Source organism: Triticum aestivum, chromosome 7A, assembly GCF_018294505.1.
Source record: "Triticum aestivum cultivar Chinese Spring chromosome 7A, IWGSC CS RefSeq v2.1, whole genome shotgun sequence".
Classification (NCBI taxonomy): Eukaryota; Viridiplantae; Streptophyta; class Magnoliopsida; order Poales; family Poaceae; genus Triticum; species Triticum aestivum.
This window is the reverse complement of record NC_057812.1, coordinates 68,147,845-68,167,912: the sequence shown is the minus strand read 5'-3', so window position 1 is coordinate 68,167,912 and position 20,068 is coordinate 68,147,845. Positions and strand designations below refer to the sequence as shown.

The 20,068-nt window shown below is 45.0% G+C and overlaps 1 protein-coding gene across 1 annotated transcript; it reads right to left on the bottom strand.

The window, feature by feature from the left end:
- Positions 1–1,245: 1,245 nt before the first annotated feature.
- On the bottom strand, positions 1,246–4,388 carry LOC123151596 (gamma carbonic anhydrase 1, mitochondrial). Its single transcript, XM_044571280.1, has 5 exons — positions 3,961–4,388; positions 2,781–2,924; positions 2,587–2,712; positions 1,898–2,049; positions 1,246–1,750 (listed from the first exon to the last, which is right to left on the bottom strand). Exons 1-5 carry the CDS (start codon positions 4,064–4,066, stop codon positions 1,490–1,492), a joined length of 789 nt encoding a protein of 262 aa, XP_044427215.1. The 5' UTR covers positions 4,067–4,388; the 3' UTR covers positions 1,246–1,489.
- Positions 4,389–20,068: the final 15,680 nt, after the last annotated feature.

Here is a 20,068-nt window from a genome sequence, read left to right as displayed (position 1 = left end):
ATCTATCACTAGAACTCATTAGGTCTAGCGGTTAGTAGCACACTGTCAATAGAGAGAGCTCGGGTATCACCCCCGGTGTCGAGGGTACACGGTGACATGTTCATGTGCAAACAGGCGGCACGGCAGAGGTGATTGCTCAATCAGTGCGGAACAGTGCGGAGTACGCGTGTGGCAATGTCAACTGCCATGGGTGGCAGGATCGACAGTAGAGGAAGGTTGCGAGGGGGAAGAATCTCGAGGACGAAGAAGCACTACGAGTTTTGGAAGAAAAAACGACAACTGATGAATAGGCTGCATTAATTTCTAAATGGCAGAAGGAACTTGGTTACATGTTGGGGGGGGGGGGGGGGGGGGATGTTTGCATGCAAAACTAATTCATTGTCAAAATTACCACATCTAATGGAAAAAAATGTAGCATGACTGCAATAAAAAAATAGACCAAGCTCATAACGCGTGAGGTGATCACCTATGACACAATACATGGAATCACAATTACCTACAAATGTACTTTCTCTGTTTGGGTTTATAAGCCCCACTTAAATTTTGAGTCAAAGTTCACCTAAAATTTGAATAATAAAGTTTAAATTATGTGTCTAAAAAGTATATCAATAAGAACTACTTTCAAATACGAATCCAAGTATACACTCTCGACACTCAAAATTTGACGGGGCTAATAAACCCGGACGAAGAATTCCACATCTACCACCCAGAGCAAGAAAATTCAATAAACCCACCGCCTAAGATGTAGGAATATACTTCCGGTAAAATGTATGGCAGTGTTCAACATATTTTAAGCTATAAAAACTGGTAAATCAAACGAAAAAATTGCTGAAAATCTAGCGACTATGAAAGTAAAGTCGCCTAGACTGAACTCAATATACATGCAATTACTTCTACTCTCTCCGTCCAGGTTTATAAGCCCCTCTTGTATTTTCAGTTAAACTTTAACTAATAAAATAGTATGATTATACCAAAAAGGAACTCAATTACTCAAATATGATTCCAATAGTATGATTTTTGTCATATAACTTAAATTTCACTTCTCAAATTTACGATCAAAGTTTCACTCAAGATACAAGTGGGACTAATAAATCTGGAAATTTAAAAAGCAAAAATACCTATAAATCCAAACCACGGCCTCAAGATCATGCATGCCTACAGGACACCTCAAGATGCATGTTGTTTTCCCCTCACGTAGGTTTATCTCCTCCAGTGCATCTCACAATTTCAGCCAGAGTAAAAGTATGCACGCAGTGAACGCTACTGGTAAATTTGTGTGAAATGGTTCTGTTTGTTCCATAGGTCTTAAAACATATGGAATACAAAAACTGAACTACATGGTCAGCTTTAGAACATCGCTCGACCCAAAATTATTGAAATTGACGTAAATCGCCAAACTCACTGCGCAGATAGAGATATAATATAATAATTCAAACTGAAGATGGTGAAGGCACCAAAGAAAGGAAAAAAAAAAACAGATAACCAAAGCTTATTGAGCAGGGGTAGAGCTGGGTGGCGCTAGCTCTGGAGGGACCACTCGAGTGCCACTAAGCATGGAATCGTCTTCCTCGTCCTGGTGAGCTACTTTCTTGCGCAACACTTTCTCAAAATCAATCTTTTCCAAGGGCTTGGCATTCTCAACAGCGTGTGCCTTGGCTAAGTTGGAGTAGTTGGCAGCCGATTCCGCAATAAAAGCAATCTCCTCATCTGTGAGCTTCCTCAGAAATTTCGCAGGGTTTCCACCCCATACCTAAATTGAACAGGGATAGTCAACAACAGAGCACTTGCTGAGATAAGATAATCAAACAAGAGTTACTTAATTAAAAAAAAGATGAGCAAATGTGTCTGAGATGACCTAAATAAGAATCCAAACAATAATGGTGAAGTAAAGCACAACCTCTCCACAAGGGATCCTTGTGTTCTGTCTTACAAGGGCTCCAGCAGCAACCATCCCATGCTTTTCCACAATAACACCATCTAACAGGGTTGCTCCCATACCAACAAAAGCTTCATCCTCAACAGTGCATCCTTGTAATACAGCACTATGTCCTGCGAAACAAAGTTTGGAACATATATATTATATCAGAATACCAGTGATTTTTTTACATGAGAACGAAGGTCCTACATGGAAGAAAACAGGTTTAGTGTCAGATTGGTTCTGGCATATCATATAGTGGGCAATATGAGAGGCAATGGGTACCATTACCAATATCAGAGTTCAAATTTCGAATACAAATGTTTATTTATAGTGCATATCCTCTGCTAAATGTATGTCAAGCTAACTCTACTAAGGTTTTGCACAAAAGCTCAATTGCTCAAACTGTCTTCGAATTATCGATACTATTGTGTTGGAATAAAAACATGGTATCTGTCTGGTATGTATGCTTACAGTCCAGAGAGCATAATTTAGGGCTCCAATAACGAAATATTTGTGGATACCAATGAGAAGTAGTACCCCGATAAAGATCAGTAACAATTTTACTATACTAGACTTTGGTCTAAGCAAATAATGAACAATTAAACATCGCGAGGCTATGGAATAAAGCAATGGTTAAAACAAGAACCAGAAGGTATATCTATATTTACCTACTGTGACATTGTCTCCAATGATGGTTGGAAAGACTTTCCCAGTTAGATTAGATTTTGCCACATGCACAACAGAATTGTCCTGTATATTCGTCCCAGATCCAACTTGAACGTTATTTGCATCACCTGAAATCAAGTACGTTGATTTAGCAAAGGAGACCAAAATGATGCTCACTGGGAAATTGAGCACAAACCTCTTAAGACGCAGCCGTACCAAATTGAAGACCCTTGTCCAACTTGAACATCGCCAATAAGGGATGCACTTGGAGCGACAAATGCCTCTTTGTGAACATGAGGGGCTTTGTCAAAGATGTTCATAAGTGTGCGATGCCTTGAAACTGGGTAGGTCCAAAAAAAATCATGTTAGCACTTTGATAGTTATAGTTGCTCACAACAGCACAAACAATTATAATGTATGTCAACATAAAACATAGCAATAATAATTAGATGCAGTGTACAACACTACAACATAAGCAGCATCCTGCAGATAAGCGTTCAGAAGATCAAATGATCAGAAAGTGTCATCTACCACTTCACAGCCACAGAAAGCTAATATGCAGATGAAGAAAAACTTACAGATGGATACACATTTTATCCATCTACAGAGTGTGACATGAAGAGGGAATACAAATTCATGAGCTTGATCAGGGACTAAGTGATCAAAGAAGATAGAGTCAATCAATATAAGTAAAATGGCAATGCCTTTTTTGTCACTGAAATGTGACACTTAGATATCATTCAGGAGATGTGCGATCAAAATGCTAACACGGGATTGCTAAGCTTACAAATATACAGAAACAATACCGCAGAAAACGACAAAAATAACATCATCAGATACACAAATAAGGGGTGAACACAACATATGCACATCCAAGGATAATGGGATCGATTAGGAAGAAATGTGCAGAACCAAATAGGCAAGTTCAGTTAATATGCAATTAGTATAAATATAACTGGGTAAGAGGCAAGTTCTACCAAAGAGTGACCTACAATCCGTACACTGTCCACCTCTGTATTTTTACCATACTATACATTAAACATGTTAACTAACTATTCCGAAACGTCAGTAAATAACCAACACTATATTTCACAAAATGAACTGAGCAACTCATCGTAGAACGACGGTCGATTTGAATTCGAATCTGTGCAAGACCTTGATGACCTAACAATGGACAACCCAGCCCCAATCTAATGGGACACACATAACCGTGATATTTCCTGAACCGTCCCTAACCCTAAGCGGCATTCTCGATCTGCTCACTCTTTTGGGGCCGCCCGAGAAGAACACATCCACGCGATGCCCGGAGTATCCGCAAAAATCGACGAGGGAGGGGGGGATTGTTAGGGGCGAGGGAATGTGTTTATGCTTCTTACTCTGCTCGTGGAAGAAGTAGTTCCCCTGGAGGCGGCAGCCGAGGCGGTCGAGGGCCTGACCGGTCTCCCGGATCCAGAACCCCACCGCGTAAAATGCCTTTGCCATCTCTCGGGGCGGCAGCGGCGGCGGCGGCGGCGGCGGCGGCGGCGGCGGGCAAGGTCGCAGAGGCGGCGACTGCGGAGGCGGCGGTGGCCTTGCGTTTGTTGCGTCGGGAGATCTAGAGGAGAGGGGGGAGCTGAGCCGGGAGCATCTCCAATGGATGTAAAAATTGGTGATGTAAAAATGATTATAGGATGGAAGAGAAAGTTTTTTTTTGGCATTAAGGTGTAAAAAAATTGGAAAGCAATTGAAACATAGGATCTAATGGTGGGAGGCCGAGAGAAGGATCTGATGGTCATCGAGAGCCGAGCTCGATTCGGCCGGCGGTCATCGAGGACAGCAGTCGCGAGGCACAAGGAGGCGGGGGTGCAGCCAACTTCCGCGACGGCGCCCCACCCGAGAGCCGAATGAGGTCGGCAGCGGTCGCCGACCGGTAATTGACCTTGATGGCTGATGGTGGTCCAGTGTAACGCCCCGAGACCGATGTGCCAGGTGTCCTCCGCTTATTCGTTGTTGTTGCCTTGTCATTGCTTGCGTGTCATGCTTTGCATATCATGTCATCATGTGCATTTTATTTGCATGCATGTTCGTCTCTTGCATCCGAGCATTTTCCCCGTTGTCCGTTTTGCATTCTGGCGCTTCTATCTCCTCCGGTGGTCATTTCTACCTTCTTTTCGTGTGTGGGGGTTAAACATTTCCAGATTGGACCGAAACTTGCCAAGCGGCCTTGGTTTACTACCGGTAGACCGCCTGTCAAGTTTCGTACCATTTGGACTTCGTTTGATACTCCAACGGTTAACCGAGGGACCGAAAAGGCCTCATGTGTGTTGCAGCCCAATACCCTTCCATTTTGGCCCAAAACCCACCTAAGACCTCTCCATCATCTCGGTCGTTCGATCACGATCGCGTGGCCGAAAACCGCACCTCATTTGGACTCTCCTAGCTCCCTCTACCTATAAATATGTGATCCCCTCCGAAATTCGCAGTCTAACCCTAGATCTTCCTCCTCCGCGCGCCGGACATGTCCACTCCGCCGCCGGACATGTCCGCCTCCGCCCCTCGTCCAATCAGATCGCGCCACGTCAGTGCCCGTGCCGCCCCACTCCGCCGCCGGCCCGTAAGGCCCGAATCGGACCCGCCCCGGGCCGCGTCGGGCCCGAGGAGGCCCGTGCCTCCGCCGCCGTCCCCGCGTTACCGGAGTTCCGCGCCGGCTTCGTCTCCGGCCGCCGCTGGCCAGCAGCTCGCCGGAGCTGACCGAGCCGACCTCGCCGAGCGCCGCCGACTCCGTCGCCGTCAGCCTCCGTTGCCTCGCCGGGCGCGCCGCCAACCCAGCGCGCCACCGCCTCGCCTGCTCTTTGCGCGACGCCGCTCCGGTCGCCGTCCGGCCTCGTCGTCGCCGGATCCGGGGGCGCCATGCCTAGATCCGCTTTCCGCCATCGCCAGCTCGTAGCTCCGGGCCGGATCCGGCGAGATCCGGCCGGGCAACCGCCGCCGCCGCCGCCCTACGTCCTCTGCGTCGGCAGAGCGCGAGGACGCCGACGACCCCTGCATGGGCCCCGCGTCTGGCCCGCTCCACCCGCGGTCCAGCCCAGCCTCCCTGGCCCAGCAACCCCACCTCCGGCCCGCCTCGTCCTCCGTCGTCCTGGGCCGAGCCCACTTGGTGAGCGTCCTGCTAAGCCTCGCCCTGAGCACACTTTAGTATCCAACACTCACCATTTTTTTTCTGTCTGCGATTTTAACTAAGTCCCTGAAATTTTCAGTTTCAAATGTCATGTTCATGATGTCGTAACTTTGCATTCGTAACTCCGTGTCGTGCGTGTAGCATATAAAAATATTCGTCTCAGAGAGTACATCATTTCATCTCATTGCGTCATTTTCATTTGAGTTCATCTTGATGCCCGAAATGCTGTTGGAAGAGTGCTATTTGAGTTAATTGTCAGATCTGCTGCACCAAATAGCTATTTGTCATTTTTGCCATGATTATTGTGTGCATGATATGCCCCTGAGCTCTTCATGAGTTTTGTTATATGCCATGCCATCTTTCCAGAGGTGCTTACCATGTATTTTTGTGATATGTGTGGTGAGTAGCACAAGCTTGCAAAGTAGTGCAGTCGTTAATGCTGATTTCAGGGACTTAGCAATTCCACTAAGTCCTTGATCTGTTTTTATCAATATGCCATATGTTTATGTTGTTTCCTAGTGATCCATGCCTCTTTTGAGGATGATCAGTAAGGATGATTTGTTAACCTTGTGGTGCTCTATCCATCCATGTCTTTGTTTGCATTTATGGAGCACCCTAGCTTGAGTCAATCGAGCTCTATTTTTGTTATTTCATGAATCCTGGCAGATTGTCTACTTGTTAGCGATTTTGCCGAGGATGTTGTTGTTGATCCGTGCATGCTATGTTGTTGTTCTTGCCATGTCTAGCTTATATAATATGTATTCTTGACGGGTGTATGCTTAGTTTGTCATGCCTTGCTCTGTAGTGAGTGCATCGAGCTCGTAAACATGCCTACTTGCTATCTGATTTGCATGTTCCAGTTTTTCTCTAAGTCTGTAATCTGATTATGTTTTTGCCATGTTCACATGCTTGCAATTGTATTTTCTGATCCCTTTTGGCTCAAGGTCACTAAAGGACTTTTGTTAAGCTCTTTGAGTAGCTCCATGCCATGCCTTGCTTTGCCATGTTAAATTCCTGTAGCATATATTTTTCATGCTCCAAAGTGTGCTACCTGATCTGAAATTGCAGACTAGTGTTAATTTCACCAAGTCTGAAACCTGTTTACCAAGTGCACTTTTGCCATGCTTGTTTTGAACCTGTTAATGAGTGAATTGGCCGTAGCTCAGTGTTCATCTTTTGTTAAGCATCATGAGTGGATCCCTGCCATGTATTTTGTTGTCATGTTTGAGTGTCGTAGCTTAATTATCTTGACGCATTTAGATGGCTACTTGCTGTTTATCGCAGACCGGTGCCATATTTGTTTTGCTTGCCATTTCCAAACCGTGCATTCGATTCCGGTGTTCTTTATATCAATTTCAACCGAAATCACCTCACCTTTCCAGTGGCACTCTTGGATTTTCCAAGTTGAGGCCAGGTTACATCACTCCTTTGCAAGTCATGCATATGCATCGCATACCGCATCTCGCATATCATACCATGTTCATGTGTTGGTTGTTTACTATGTTGTTTGCTTCTTTCCGGTGTTTGCTTCTTCGGGTTGGATCCGGTAACGTCGTGTTGTGAGGATTCGTTCGTCTACGTCTGTTTGTCTTCTTCATGGACTCGTTCTTCTTCCTTGCGGGATCTCAGGCAAGATGATCATACCCTCAAAATCACTTCTATCTTTGCTTGCTAGTTGCTCGCTCTTTTGCTATGCCTATGCTGTGATACCTACCACTTGCTTATCATGCCTTCCATATTGTTGAACCAAGCCTCTAACCCACCTTGTCCTAGCAAACCGTTGTTTGGCTATGTTACCGCTTTGCTCAGCCCTTCTTATAGTGTTGTTAGTTGCAGGTGAAGATTGAAGTTTGTTCCTTGTTGGAACATGGAGATGTTGTTCCTTGTTGGAACATGTTTACTTGTTGGGATATCACTATATATCTTATTTAATTAATGCATATATATACTTGGTAAAGGGTGGAAGGCTCGGCCTTATGCCTGGTGTTTTGTTCCACTCTTGCCGCCCTAGTTTCCGTCATATCGGTGTTATGTTCCTGGATTTTGCGTTCCTTACGCGGTTGGGTTATAATGGGAACCCCTCGACAGTTCGCCTTGAGTAAAACTCCTCCAGCAATGCCCAACATTGGTTTTACCATTCGCCACCTAGCCTTCTCTTTCCCTTGGGTTCTGCAGACTCAAGGGTCATCTTATTTTAACCCCCCCAGGCCAGTGCTCCTCTGAGTGTTGGTCCAACTGAGCGATGTCCGAGGCTACCAGGGGCAACTCTGGGCTGGCTTACCCGACGTCTGGCTCATCCGGTGTGCCCTGAGAACGAGATATGTGCAGCTCCTATCGGGATTTGTCGGCACATCTGGGTGGCTTTGCTGGTTTAGTTTTACCATTGTTGAGGATGTCTTGTAACCGGGATTCCGAGTCTGATCGGGTCTTCCCGCTAGAAGGAATATCCTACGTTGACCATGAGAGCTTGTGATGGGCTAAGTTGAGACACCCCTGCAGGGATTTGAACTTTCGAAAGCCGTGCCCGCGGTTATGGGCAGATGGTAATTTGTTAATGTCCGGTTGTAGAAAACCTGAAGTTGACCTTAATTAAAATGCATCAACCGCGTGTGTTACCGTGATGGTCTCTTTCCGGCGGAGTCCGGGAAGTGAACACGGTGTTGGAGTTATGCTTGACGTAGGTTGTTTTAGGATCATTTCTTGATCATAAATTCTCGAGCGTGCTTTGCCTTCTCTTCTCGCTCTCATTTGCGTATGTTAGCCACCATATATGCTAGTCGCTTGCTGCAGCTCCACCTCATACCTTTACCTTACCTATAAGCTAAATAGTCTTGATCGCGAGGGTGCAAGATTGCTGAGTCCCCGTGGCTCACAGATACTTCCAAAACCAGTTTGCAGGTGTCGATGTTACCGTGCAGATGACGCAACCAAGCTCAAGGAGGAGCTCGATGAAGATCTTGTCCTTTGTGTTGTTTCGGTCTAGTTGATCAGTAGTGGAGCCCAGTTGGGGTCGATCGGGGATCTCTGTAGCATTGGGGTAGTCTTCTTTTATTTTGGTTCCGTAGTCGGACCTTGATTGTATCTGGTTGATGTAATGCTTTATTCATGTAATTGTGTGAAGTGGCGATTGTAAGCCAACTATGTATCTCTTTCCCTTATGTATTACATGGGTTGTGTGAAGATTACCTCACTTGCGACATTGCTTTCAATGCGGTTATGCCTCTAAGTCGTGCTTCGACACGTGGGAGATATAGCCGCATCGAGGGCGTTTCATCCAGTGACGACCATCTCGAGTGATGGAGGTGGCAGGAACGGTCGGAATCGGCGGTAGCGTTCCGAGCTTCCGCGGCAGTGATGGGGTCATGACGATTGTCTCAAGCTATAGGAAACAAGTGGTGGGGTTGGGGCAGTCACGAGAGTGGCAACAATGGCGATAGGCGGTGAGAATCGTCCAGAATCGAGAGTTCTGGAAGTCTCGGTGTGGCGTTTGGGTTCCAGCCGCAATTTTTTGGGCCAAAATTTGAGGCTGGTAAAAATAATTTCATCGCCAGATAGAGATATGTCATTGTTGGGTCTGGATTTTTAGGACCAAAAGTGCTCCAAACGGCATTGTTTTGGCAATACAGTTGTTTCCATCCTCTGTTGAAGATGCTTGATAATTCTTCAGTGTATCTATAATTTTTGAAGGAAAAACTTTGTTTTTGCCATTATAGTTTTTGCCCACTTCATATATGCCACTCTAGAATTTGACATCTCACTTTTTCCACTTTTAGTTTTTGACAATATATTACAAATGTCATTATGTTAGGTCAATGGACGTTTTGACCAAACGGAGCAGGAAAAGACCATATTGCCCTCGGGTATTTGTTTTGCTTTTGCCACACCCCTTTTTGCCAAATATTACTTTTGCTATTAGAGTAATGTCTAAATTCACTAAGCTGATGTGTTACAATTTTTGGCATGACCTATTTGAAAATATAACAATACACATAAATACACTATTTTGATCAAAAGTAAGCACAATACATCATGACCAGTAGCGCAGTTGAAAGGACATGCGGTGCCCCCATGTGTGGTTTTGGTAATTGATGACATTCTCTATGGACTAATGGTTGCATTGAGTTATATTTGAAGGATTTTTCCATAGGCATTTCTTGAAGTCCATGTGTTGGTTTCAAGGAGTTTATGGGTTGATCAAGGTGCTATTAAGGAATTGTCCAAAGATTGGTCATGTGAGTGTTGAGTTTATTGCAAGCATGTCTTGAAGAAGAACAAGATTGTGTGATCATTCATGTTTACCTTCAAGACATCATCTAAACGAAGAGAGTTGGAAAGATTCAAGGTTGATCAAGACTAAGTCAAGAGTGAATCAAGTTGATCAACTCACAAAGAGTAGAAGATGTACCGAGAGGGATCAAGTGATCCCATGGTATGGTAAGCATTGTCCATTGCACTTTGTGTACTAACCGATGGTCTATGTGAGAGTCTATGTGGGGTTAGGTACGTGTCCATGGGCTTGAGTCAAGAGGATGATATCATACAACCCATGGGAAGGATGACATCAAGTAATATGTTAGGGGCGAGGGAATGTGTTTATGCTGCTTACTCTGCTCGTGGAAGAAGTAGTTACCCTGGAGGCGGCAGCCGAGGCGGTCGAGGGCCGGACCTGTCTCCCGGATCCAGAACCCCACCGCGTAAAATTCCTTTGCCATCTCTCGGGGCGGCAGCGGCGGCGGCGGCGGGCAAGGTCACAGAGGCGACGACTGCGGAGGTGGCGGTGGCCTTGCGTTTGTTGCGTCGGGAGGTCTAGAGGAGAGGGGGGAGCTGAGCTGGGAGCATCTCCAATCGATGTAAAAATTGGTGATGTAAAAATGATTATAGGATGGAAGAGCAAGTTTTTTTTGGCATTAAGGTGTAAAAAAATGGAAAGCAATTGAAACATAGGATCTAATGGTGGGAGGCCGAGAGAAGGATCTGATGGTCATCGAGAGCCGGGCTCGATTCGGCTGGCGGTCACCGAGGACAGCAGTCGCGAGGCACAAGGAGGCGGGGGTGCGGCCAACTTCCGCGACAGCGCCCCACCCGAGAGCCAAATGAGGTCGGCAGTGGTCGCCGACCGGTAATTGACCTTGGTGGCTGATGGTGGTCCAGTGACGACCATCTCGAGTGATGGAGGTGGCAGGAACGGTCGGAATCGGCGGTAGCGTTCTAAGCTTCCGCGGCAGTGATGGGGTCACGACGATTGTCTCAAGCTATAGGAAACAAGTGGTGGGGTTGGGGCAGTCACGAGAGTGGCAACAATGGCGATAGGCGGTGAGAATCGTCCGGAATCGAGAGTTCTGGAAGTCTCGGTGTGGCGTTTGGGTTCCAGCCGCAATTTTTTGGGCCAAAATTTGAGGCTGGCAAAAATAATTTCATCACCAGATAGAGATATGTCATTGTTGGATCTGGATTTTTAGGACCAAAAGTGCTCCAAACGGCATTGTTTTGGAATACAGTTGTTTCCATCCTCTGTTGAAGTCTTGAAGATGCTTGATAATTCTTCAGTGTATCTATAATTTTTGAAGGGAAAACTTTGTTTTTGCCACTATAGTTTTTGCCCACTTCATATATTCCACTCTAGAATTTGACATCTCACTTTTTTCACTTTTAGTTTTTGACAATATATTACAAATGTCATTATGTTAGGTCAATGGACGTTTTGACCAAACAGAGCAGGAAAAGACCATATTGCCCTCGGGTATTTGTTTTGCTTTTGCCACTCCCCTTTTTGCCAAATATTACTTTTGCTATTAGAGTAATGTCTAAATTCACTAAGCTGATGTGTTACAATTTTTGGCATGACCTATTTGAAAATAGGGATAATTAGATTTATGCCCCTAGTTGTGTCTCACTCGTCTGTTTTACCCCTAATTCCCAAAAGTCACTGGTTCTGTCCAAGTCACTTTGCTCCTATTATGCTTTTGCCCTTTGACCGTTTGACCATCAGTTTGAAAACTTCATAACTAATTCATACTAAATCAGAAAAATGCAAATAAGATACCAAAATGTTCAGAAAAACATCACCTATATGACAATGTCATTTGCATTCATGAAAAAAGTGCTGGAAAGTACCCATCCGAGTTTTAGCTCTTATGCTAGCACCATGAATAGTAAAATCTAAAAAAATTCAATTTTTTTTAAAAAAATGGTGGCAAAGAATGACAAATGTTTTAAGTGCCTGCCAAGTTTCATCAAGGAATATCATTCGTGGGTGCCGCGGCAAAAAAAAACAATCAACACTCCAAAATAGATTATTTTTTTGCCACGACTTCCACGAACGCCGTTCCCTAATGAAACTTGGCAAGCACTTAGAACATTTGTTGTTCTTCGCCACCATATTTTTTCTGAATTTTTTTGAATTTTTTTAGAGTTCACTATTCATGATGGTATCAAAAGAGCTAATACTCGGATGTGCACTTTCCAACACTTTTTTCATGAATGCAAATGACACTGACATATAGGTCATGTTTTTTGGAACATTTTGGTATCTTATTTGCATTTTTCTGATTCAATATGAATTAGTTATGAAGTTTTCAAACTGACAGTCAAACGGTCAAAGGGCAAAAGCATAAGAGGAGCAAAGTGACTTGGACATAACTGGTGACTTTTGGGAATTAGGGGTAAAACAGACGAGTGGGACACAACTAGGGGCATAAATCTAATTATCCCTTGAAAATATAACAATACACATAAATACACTATTTTGATCAAAAGTAAGCACAATACATCATGACTAGTAGCACAGTTGAAAGGACATGCGGTGCCCCCATGTGTGGTTTTGGTAATTGATGACATTCTCTATGGACTAATGGTTGCATTGAGTTATATTTGAAGGATTTTTCCATAGGCATTTCTTGAAGTCCATGTGTTGGTTTCAAGGAGTTTATGGGTTGACCAAGGTGCTATTAAGGAATTATCCAAAGATTGGTCATGTGAGTGTTGAGCTTATTGCAAGCATGTCTTGAAGAAGAAGATTGTGTGATCATTCATGTTTACCTTCAAGACATCATCCAAACGAAGAGAGTTGGAAAGATTCAAGGTTGATCAAGACTAAGTCAAGAGTGAATCAAGTTGATCAACTCACAAAGAGTAGAAGATGTACCGAGAGGGATCAAGTGATCCCATGGTATGGTAAGCATTGTCCATTGCACTTTGTGTACTAACCGATGGTCTATGTTAGAGTCTATGTGGGGTTAGGTACGTGTCCATGGGCTTGCGTCAAGAGGATGATATCATACAACCCATGGGAAGGATGACATCAAGTGCTGATCGTCATCAAGATTGCCGTGTGCAAGTTCAAGTGGAGAATCACGAAGAGATCAAGTGCTTGAAGCTTGCCATCCATTGTGGTGTCAATGGACTTGTGAAGATGTGCCGAAGAGTGGCTCATGTTGGAAATATGCCCTAGAGGAAATAATAAAATGGTTATTATTATATTTCTTTGTTCATGATAATTGTCCATTGTTCATGCTATAATTGTGTTATCCGGAAATCGTAATACATGTGTGAATACATAGACCACAACACGTCCCTAGTGAGCCTCTAGTTGACTAGCTCGTTGATCAAAAGATAGTCATGGTTTCCTGACTATGGACATTAGATGTCATTGATAACGGGATCACATCATTAGGAGAATGATGTGATGGACAAGACCCAATCCTAAGCATAGCTTAAAGATCGTGTAGTTCGTTTGCTAGAGCTTTTCCGAATGTCAAGTATCATTTCCTTAGACCATGAGATTGTGCAACTCCCGGATACCGTAGGAGTGCTTTGGGTGTGCCAAAAATCACAACGTAACTGGGTGACTATAAAGGTACACTACGGGTATCTCCGAAAGTGTCTGTTGGGTTGGCACGAATCGAGACTGGGATTTGTCACTCCGTATGATGGAGAGGTATCTCTGGGCCCACTCGGTAATGCATCATCATAATGAGCTCAATGTGATCAAGTGGTTGATCACGGGATCATGCATTATGGTACGAGTAAAGTGACTTGCCGGTAACGAGATTGAACAAGGTACTGGGATACCGACGATCGAGTCTCGGGCAAGTAACGTACCGATTGACAAAGGGAATTGTATATGGGATTGATTGAATCCTCGACATCGTGGTTCATCCGATGAGATCATCGAGGAGCATGTGGGAGCCAACATGGGTATCCAGATCCCGCTGTTGGTTATTGACCGGAGAGTCGTCTAGGTCATGTCTGCGTGTCTCTTGAACCCGTAGGGTCTACACACTTAAGGTTCGGTGACGCTAGGGTTGTTGAGATATTAGTATACGGTAACCCGAAAGTTGTTCGGAGTCCCGGATGACATCCCAGACGTCACGAGGAGTTCTAGAATGGTCCGGAGGTGAAGATTTATATATAGGAAGTCAAGTTTCGGCCATCGAGAAAGTTTCGGGGGTAATCGGTATTGTACCGGGACCACCGGAAGGGTCCCGGGGGTCCACCGGGTGGGGCCACCTATCCCGGAGGGCCACATGGGCTGAAGTGGGAGGGGATCCAGCCCCTAGTGGGCTGGTGCGCCCCCCCCCCCATGGGCCTCCCCTGCGCCTAGGGTTGGAAACCCTAGGGGTGGGGGCGCCCCACTTGGCTTGGGGGGCACTCCACCCCCCTTGGCCGCCGGACCCCTTGGAGATTGCATCTCCTAGGGCCGGCGCCCCCCTAGGGGTCCTATAGGGGGGAGGGAGGGCAGCCGCACCCTAGCCCCTGGCGCCTCCCTCTCCCTCTCGTGGCACTCCTCCCTCTCCCTGAGCTTGGTGAAGCCCTGCCGAGATCACCGTTGCTTCCACCACCACGCTGTCGTGCTGCTGGATCTCCATCAACCTCTCCTTCCCCCTTGCTGGATCATGTTGGAGGAGACGTATTCCCAACCATACGTGTGTTGAACGCGGAGGTGTCGTCCGTTCGGCGCTAGGTCATCAGTGATTTGGATCACGACGAGTACGACTCCATCAACCCCGTTCTCTTGAACGCTTCCGCTCGCGATCTACAAGGGTATGTAGATGCACTCTCCTCTCCCTCGTTGCTAGATGACTCCATAGATTGATCTTGGTGATGCATAGAAAATTTTAAAATTCTACTACGTTCCCCAACAGTGGCATCATGAGCTAGGTCTATGCGTAGTTTCTATGGACGAGTAGAACACAAAGGAGTTGTGGGCGACGATGTTGTCAATTTACTTGCCGTTACTAGTCTTATCTTGATTCGGCGACATCGTGGGATGAAGCAGCCCGGACCGACCTTACACGTATGCATACGTGAGACTGGTTCCACCGATTGACATGCACTAGTTGCATAAGGTGGCTGGCGGGTGTCTGTCTCTCCCACTTTAGTCGGATCGGATTGAATGAAAAGGGTCCTTATGAAGGGTAAATAGAAATTGGCATATCACGTTGTGGTTTTGGCATAGGTAAGAAACGTTCTTGCTAGAAACCTATAGCAGCCACGTAAAAACTTGCAACAACATTAGAGGACGTCTAACTTGTTTTTGCAGCTTGTGCCGTGTGATGTGATATGGCCAAAAGGATGTGATGAATGATATATGTGATGTATGAGATTGATCATGTTCTTGTAATAGGAATCACGACTTGCATGTCGATGAGTATGACAACCGGCAGGAGCCATAGGAGTTGTCTTAATTTATTTATGACCTACGTGTCAACATAAACGTCATGTAATTACTTTACTTTATTGCTAAAGCGTTAGCATAGTAGTAAAAGTAATATATGACGAGACAACTTCAAGAAGACATGATGATGGAGATCATGATGATGGAGATCATGGTGTCATGCCGGTGACAACGATGATCATGGAGCCCCGAAGATGGAGATCAAAAGGAGCAAATGATATTGGCCATATCATGTCACTATTTGATTGCATGTGATGTTTATCATGTTTTACATCTTATTTGCTTAGAACGACGATAGCTTAAATAAGATGATCCCTCGTAATAATTTCAAGAAAGTGTTCCCCCTAACTGTGCACCGTTGCGAAGGCTTGTTGTTTCGAAGCACCACGTGATGATAGGGTGTGATAGATTCTAACGATCGAATACGACGGGTGTAAGCCAGATTTACACACGCAATACACTTAGGTTGACTTGACGAGCCTAGCATGTACATACATGGCCTCGGAACACGAAAGACCGAAAGGTCGAGCATGAGTCGTATAGAAGATACGATCAACATGAAGATGTTCGCCGATGTTGACTAGTCTATCTCACGTGATGATCGGACATGGCCTAGTTGACTCGGATCATGTTTCACTTAGATGACTAGAGGGATGTCTATTTGAGTGGGAGTTCATTGAATAATTTGATTAGATGAACTTAATTATCATGAACTTAGTCTAAAATCTTTACACTATGTCTTGTAGATCAAATGGCCCACGCTAATATTGCCCTCAACTTCAACGCGTTCCTAGAGAAAACCAAGCTAAAAGATGATGGCAGCAATTATACGGACTGGGTCCGGAACCTGAGGATCATCCTCATAGCTGCCAAGAAAGATTATGTCCTAGAAGCACCTCTAGGTGACGCACCCATCCGAGAGAACCAAGACGTTATGAACGCTTGGCAGTCACGTGCTGATGATTACTCCCTCGTTCAGTGCGGCGTGCTTTACAGCTTAGAACCGGGGCTACAAAAGCGTTTTGAGTAACACGGAGCATATGAGATGTTCGAAGAGCTGAAAATGGTTTTCCAAGCTCATGCCCGGGTCGAGAGATATGAAGTCTCCGACAAGTTCTTTAGTTGTAAGATGGAGGAAAATAGTTCTGTCAGTGAGCACATACTCAAAATGTCTGGGTTCCATAACCGCTTGACTCAGCTGGGAGTTAATCTCCCGGATGACGCGGTTATTGACAGAATTCTTCAGTCGCTTCCACCGAGCTACAAGAGCTTTGTGATGAACTTCAATATGCAGGGGATGGAAAAGACCATTCCTGAGGTATATTCAATGCTGAAATCAGCAGAGGTGGAGATCAAAAAGGAACATCAAGTGTTGATGGTTAATAAAACCACTAAGTTTAAGAAAGGCAAGGGTAAGAAGAACTTCAAGAAGGTCGGCAAGGGAGTTGCCGCGCCCGGTAAGCAAGCTGCCAGGAAGAAGTCAAAGAATGGACCCAAGCCTGAGACTGAGTGTTTTTATTGCAAGGGAAGTGGTCACTGGAAGCGGAACTGCCCCAAATACTTAGCGGACAAGAAGGCCGGCAACACTAAAGGTATATGTGATATACATGTAATTGATGTGTACCTTACCAGTACTCGTAGTAGCTCATGGGTATTTGATACCGGTGCGGTTGCTCACATTTGTAACTCAAAGCAGGAGCTGCGGAATAAGCGGAGACTGGCAAAGGACGAGGTGACGATGCGCGTCGGGAATGGTTCCAAGGTCGATGTGATCGCCGTCGGCATGCTGCCTCTACATTTACCTACGGGATTAGTTTTAAACCTCAATAATTGTTATTTAGTGCCAGCTTTGAGCATGAACATTGTATCGGGATCTCGTTTAATTCGAGATGGCTACTCATTTAAATCCGAGAATAATGGTTGTTCTATTTATATGAGAGATATGTTTTATGGTCATGCTCCGCTGGTGAATGGTTTATTCTTAATGAATCTCGAGCGTAATGTTACACATATTCATAGTGTGAATACCAAAAGATGTAAGGTTGATAATGATAGTCCCACATACTTGTGGCACTGCTGCCTTGGTCACATAGGTGTCAAATGCATGAAGAAGCTCCATGTAGATGGACTTTTGGAGTCTCTTGATTACAAATCATTTGACACGTGCGAACCATGCCTCATGGGTAAAATGACCAAGACTCCGTTCTCAGGAACAATGGAGCGAGCAACCAACTTATTGGAAATCATACATACTGATGTGTGTGGTCCAATGAGTGTTGAGGCTCGCGGTGGCTATCATTATGTTCTCACCCTCACTGATGACTTGAGTAGATATGGGTATGTCTACTTAATGAAACACAAGTCGGAGACCTTTGAAAAGTTCAAGGAATTTCAGAGTGAGGTTGAGAATCAACGTGACAGAAAAATCAAGTTCTTGCGATCAGATCGTGGGGGAGAATACTTGAGTCACGAATTTGGCACACACTTAAGGAAATGTGGAATAGTTTCACAACTCACGCCGCCTGGAACACCTCAGCGTAATGGTGTGTCCGAACGTCGAAATCGCACTCTATTGGATATGGTGCGATCTATGATGTCTCTTACCGATTTACCGCTGTCATTTTGGGGCTATGCTTTAGAGACTGCCGCATTCACTTTAAATAGGGCTCCGTCGAAATCCGTTGAGACAACACCGTATGAATTATGGTTTGGGAAGAAACCTAAGCTGTCGTTTCTAAAAGTTTGGGGATGCGATTCTTATGTCAATAAACTTCAACCTGAAAAGCTCGAACCCAAATCGAAAAAATGCGTCTTCATAGGATACCCTAAAGAAACTATTGGGTATACCTTCTACCTTAGATCCGAAGGCAAGATCTTTGTTGCCAAGAATGGATCCTTTCTAGAGAAAGAGTTTCTCTCGAAAGAAGTAAGTGGGAGGAAAGTAGAACTCGATGAAGTATTACCTCTTGAACCGGTAAGTGGGGCAGCTCAGGAAAATGTTCCTGAGGTGCCTGCACCGACTAGAGAGGAAGTTAATGATGATGATCATGAAACTTCAGATAAGTTGCTACTGAACTTCGTAGGTCCACAAGGGCATGTTTCGCGCCAGAGTGGTACGACAACCCTATGTTGGAAATCATGTTGTTAGACAACGGTGAACCTTCAAACTATGAAGAAGCAATGGCAGGCCCGGATTCCGACAAATGGCTGGAAGCCATGAAATCCGAGATAGGATCCATGTATGAAAACAAAGTATGGACTTTGACTGACTTGCCCGATGATCGGCGAGCCATAGAAAATAAATGGATCTTTAAGAAGAAGACAGACGTGGATGGTAATGTAACCATCTATAAAGCTTGGCTTGTCGCTAAGGGTTATCGACAAGTTCAAGGGGTTGACTACGATGAGACTTTCTCACCCGTAGCGAAGCTGAAGTCCATCTGAATCATGTTAGCAATTGCCGCATTCTATGATTATGAGATATGGCAAATGGACGTCAAAACAGCATTCTTAATGGTTTCCTTAAGGAAGAATTGTATATGATGCAGCCGGAAGGTTTTGTCGATCCTAAGAATGTTGACAAGGTGTGCAAGCTCCAACGCTCGATTTATGGGCTGGTGCAAGCATCTCAGAGTTGGAACATTCGTTTTGATGAGATGATCAAAGCGTTTGGGTTTACGCAGACTTATGGAGAAGCCTGCATTTACAAGAAAGTGAGTGGGAGCTCTGTAGCATTTCTCATATTGTATGTGGATGACATACTGTTGATGGGAAATGATATAGAATTCTTGGAAAGCATAAAGGCCTACTTGAATAAGTGTTTTTCAATGAAGGATCTTGGAGAAGCTGCTTACATATTAGGCATCAAGATCTATAGAGATAGATCGAGACGCCTCATTGGTCTTTCACAGAGTACATACCTTGACAAGATATTGAAGAAGTTCAATATGGATCAGTCAAAGAAGGGGTTCTTGCCTGTATTGCAAGGTACGAGATTGAGCACGGCTCAATGCCCGACCACGACAGAAGATAGAGAAAAGATGAGTGTCGTCCCCTATGCCTCGGCCATAGGGTCTATCATGTATGCTATGCTGTGTACCAGACCTGATGTAAACCTTGCCGTAAGTTTGGTAGGAAGGTACCAAAGTAATCCTGGCATGGAACACTGGACAGCGGTCAAGAATATCCTGAAGTACCCGAAGAGGACTAAGGATATGTTTCTCATTTATGGAGGTGACGAAGAGCTCGTCGTAAAGGCTTACATCGATGCTAGCTTCGACACAGATCTGGATGACTCTAAGTCACAAACCGGATACGTATATATTTTGAATGGTGGGGTAGTAAGCTGGTGCAGTTGCAAGCAAAGCGTTGTGGCGGGATCTACATGTGAAGCTGAGTACATGGCAGCCTCGGAGGCAGCACAAGAGGCAATCTGGGTGAAGGAGTTCATTACCGACCTAGGAGTCATACCCAATGCGTCGGGCCCGATGACTCTCTTCTGTGACAACACTGGAGCTATTGCCCTTGCCAAGGAGCCCAGGTTTCATAGGAAGACCAGGCATATCAAGCGTCGCTTCAACTCCATTCGTGAAAGTGTTCAAAATGGAGACATAGATATTTGTAAAGTACATACGGACCTGAATGTGGCAGA

What these genes read in the sequence shown, in the direction of transcription:
- LOC123151596 (XM_044571280.1), bottom strand. Translation starts at nt 4,066, where the DNA reads ATGGCAAAGGCATTTTACGCGGTGGGGTTCTGGATCCGGGAGACCGGT. An exon ending in GTACGGCTGCGTCTTAAGAG is followed by an intron (nt 2,713 to 2,780) that starts GTTTGTGCTCAA and finishes ACTTGATTTCAG; the next exon opens with GTGATGCAAATAACGTTCAA. An exon ending in TGGAGACAATGTCACAGTAG is followed by an intron (nt 2,050 to 2,586) that starts GTAAATATAGAT and finishes TTTGTTTCGCAG; the next exon opens with GACATAGTGCTGTATTACAA.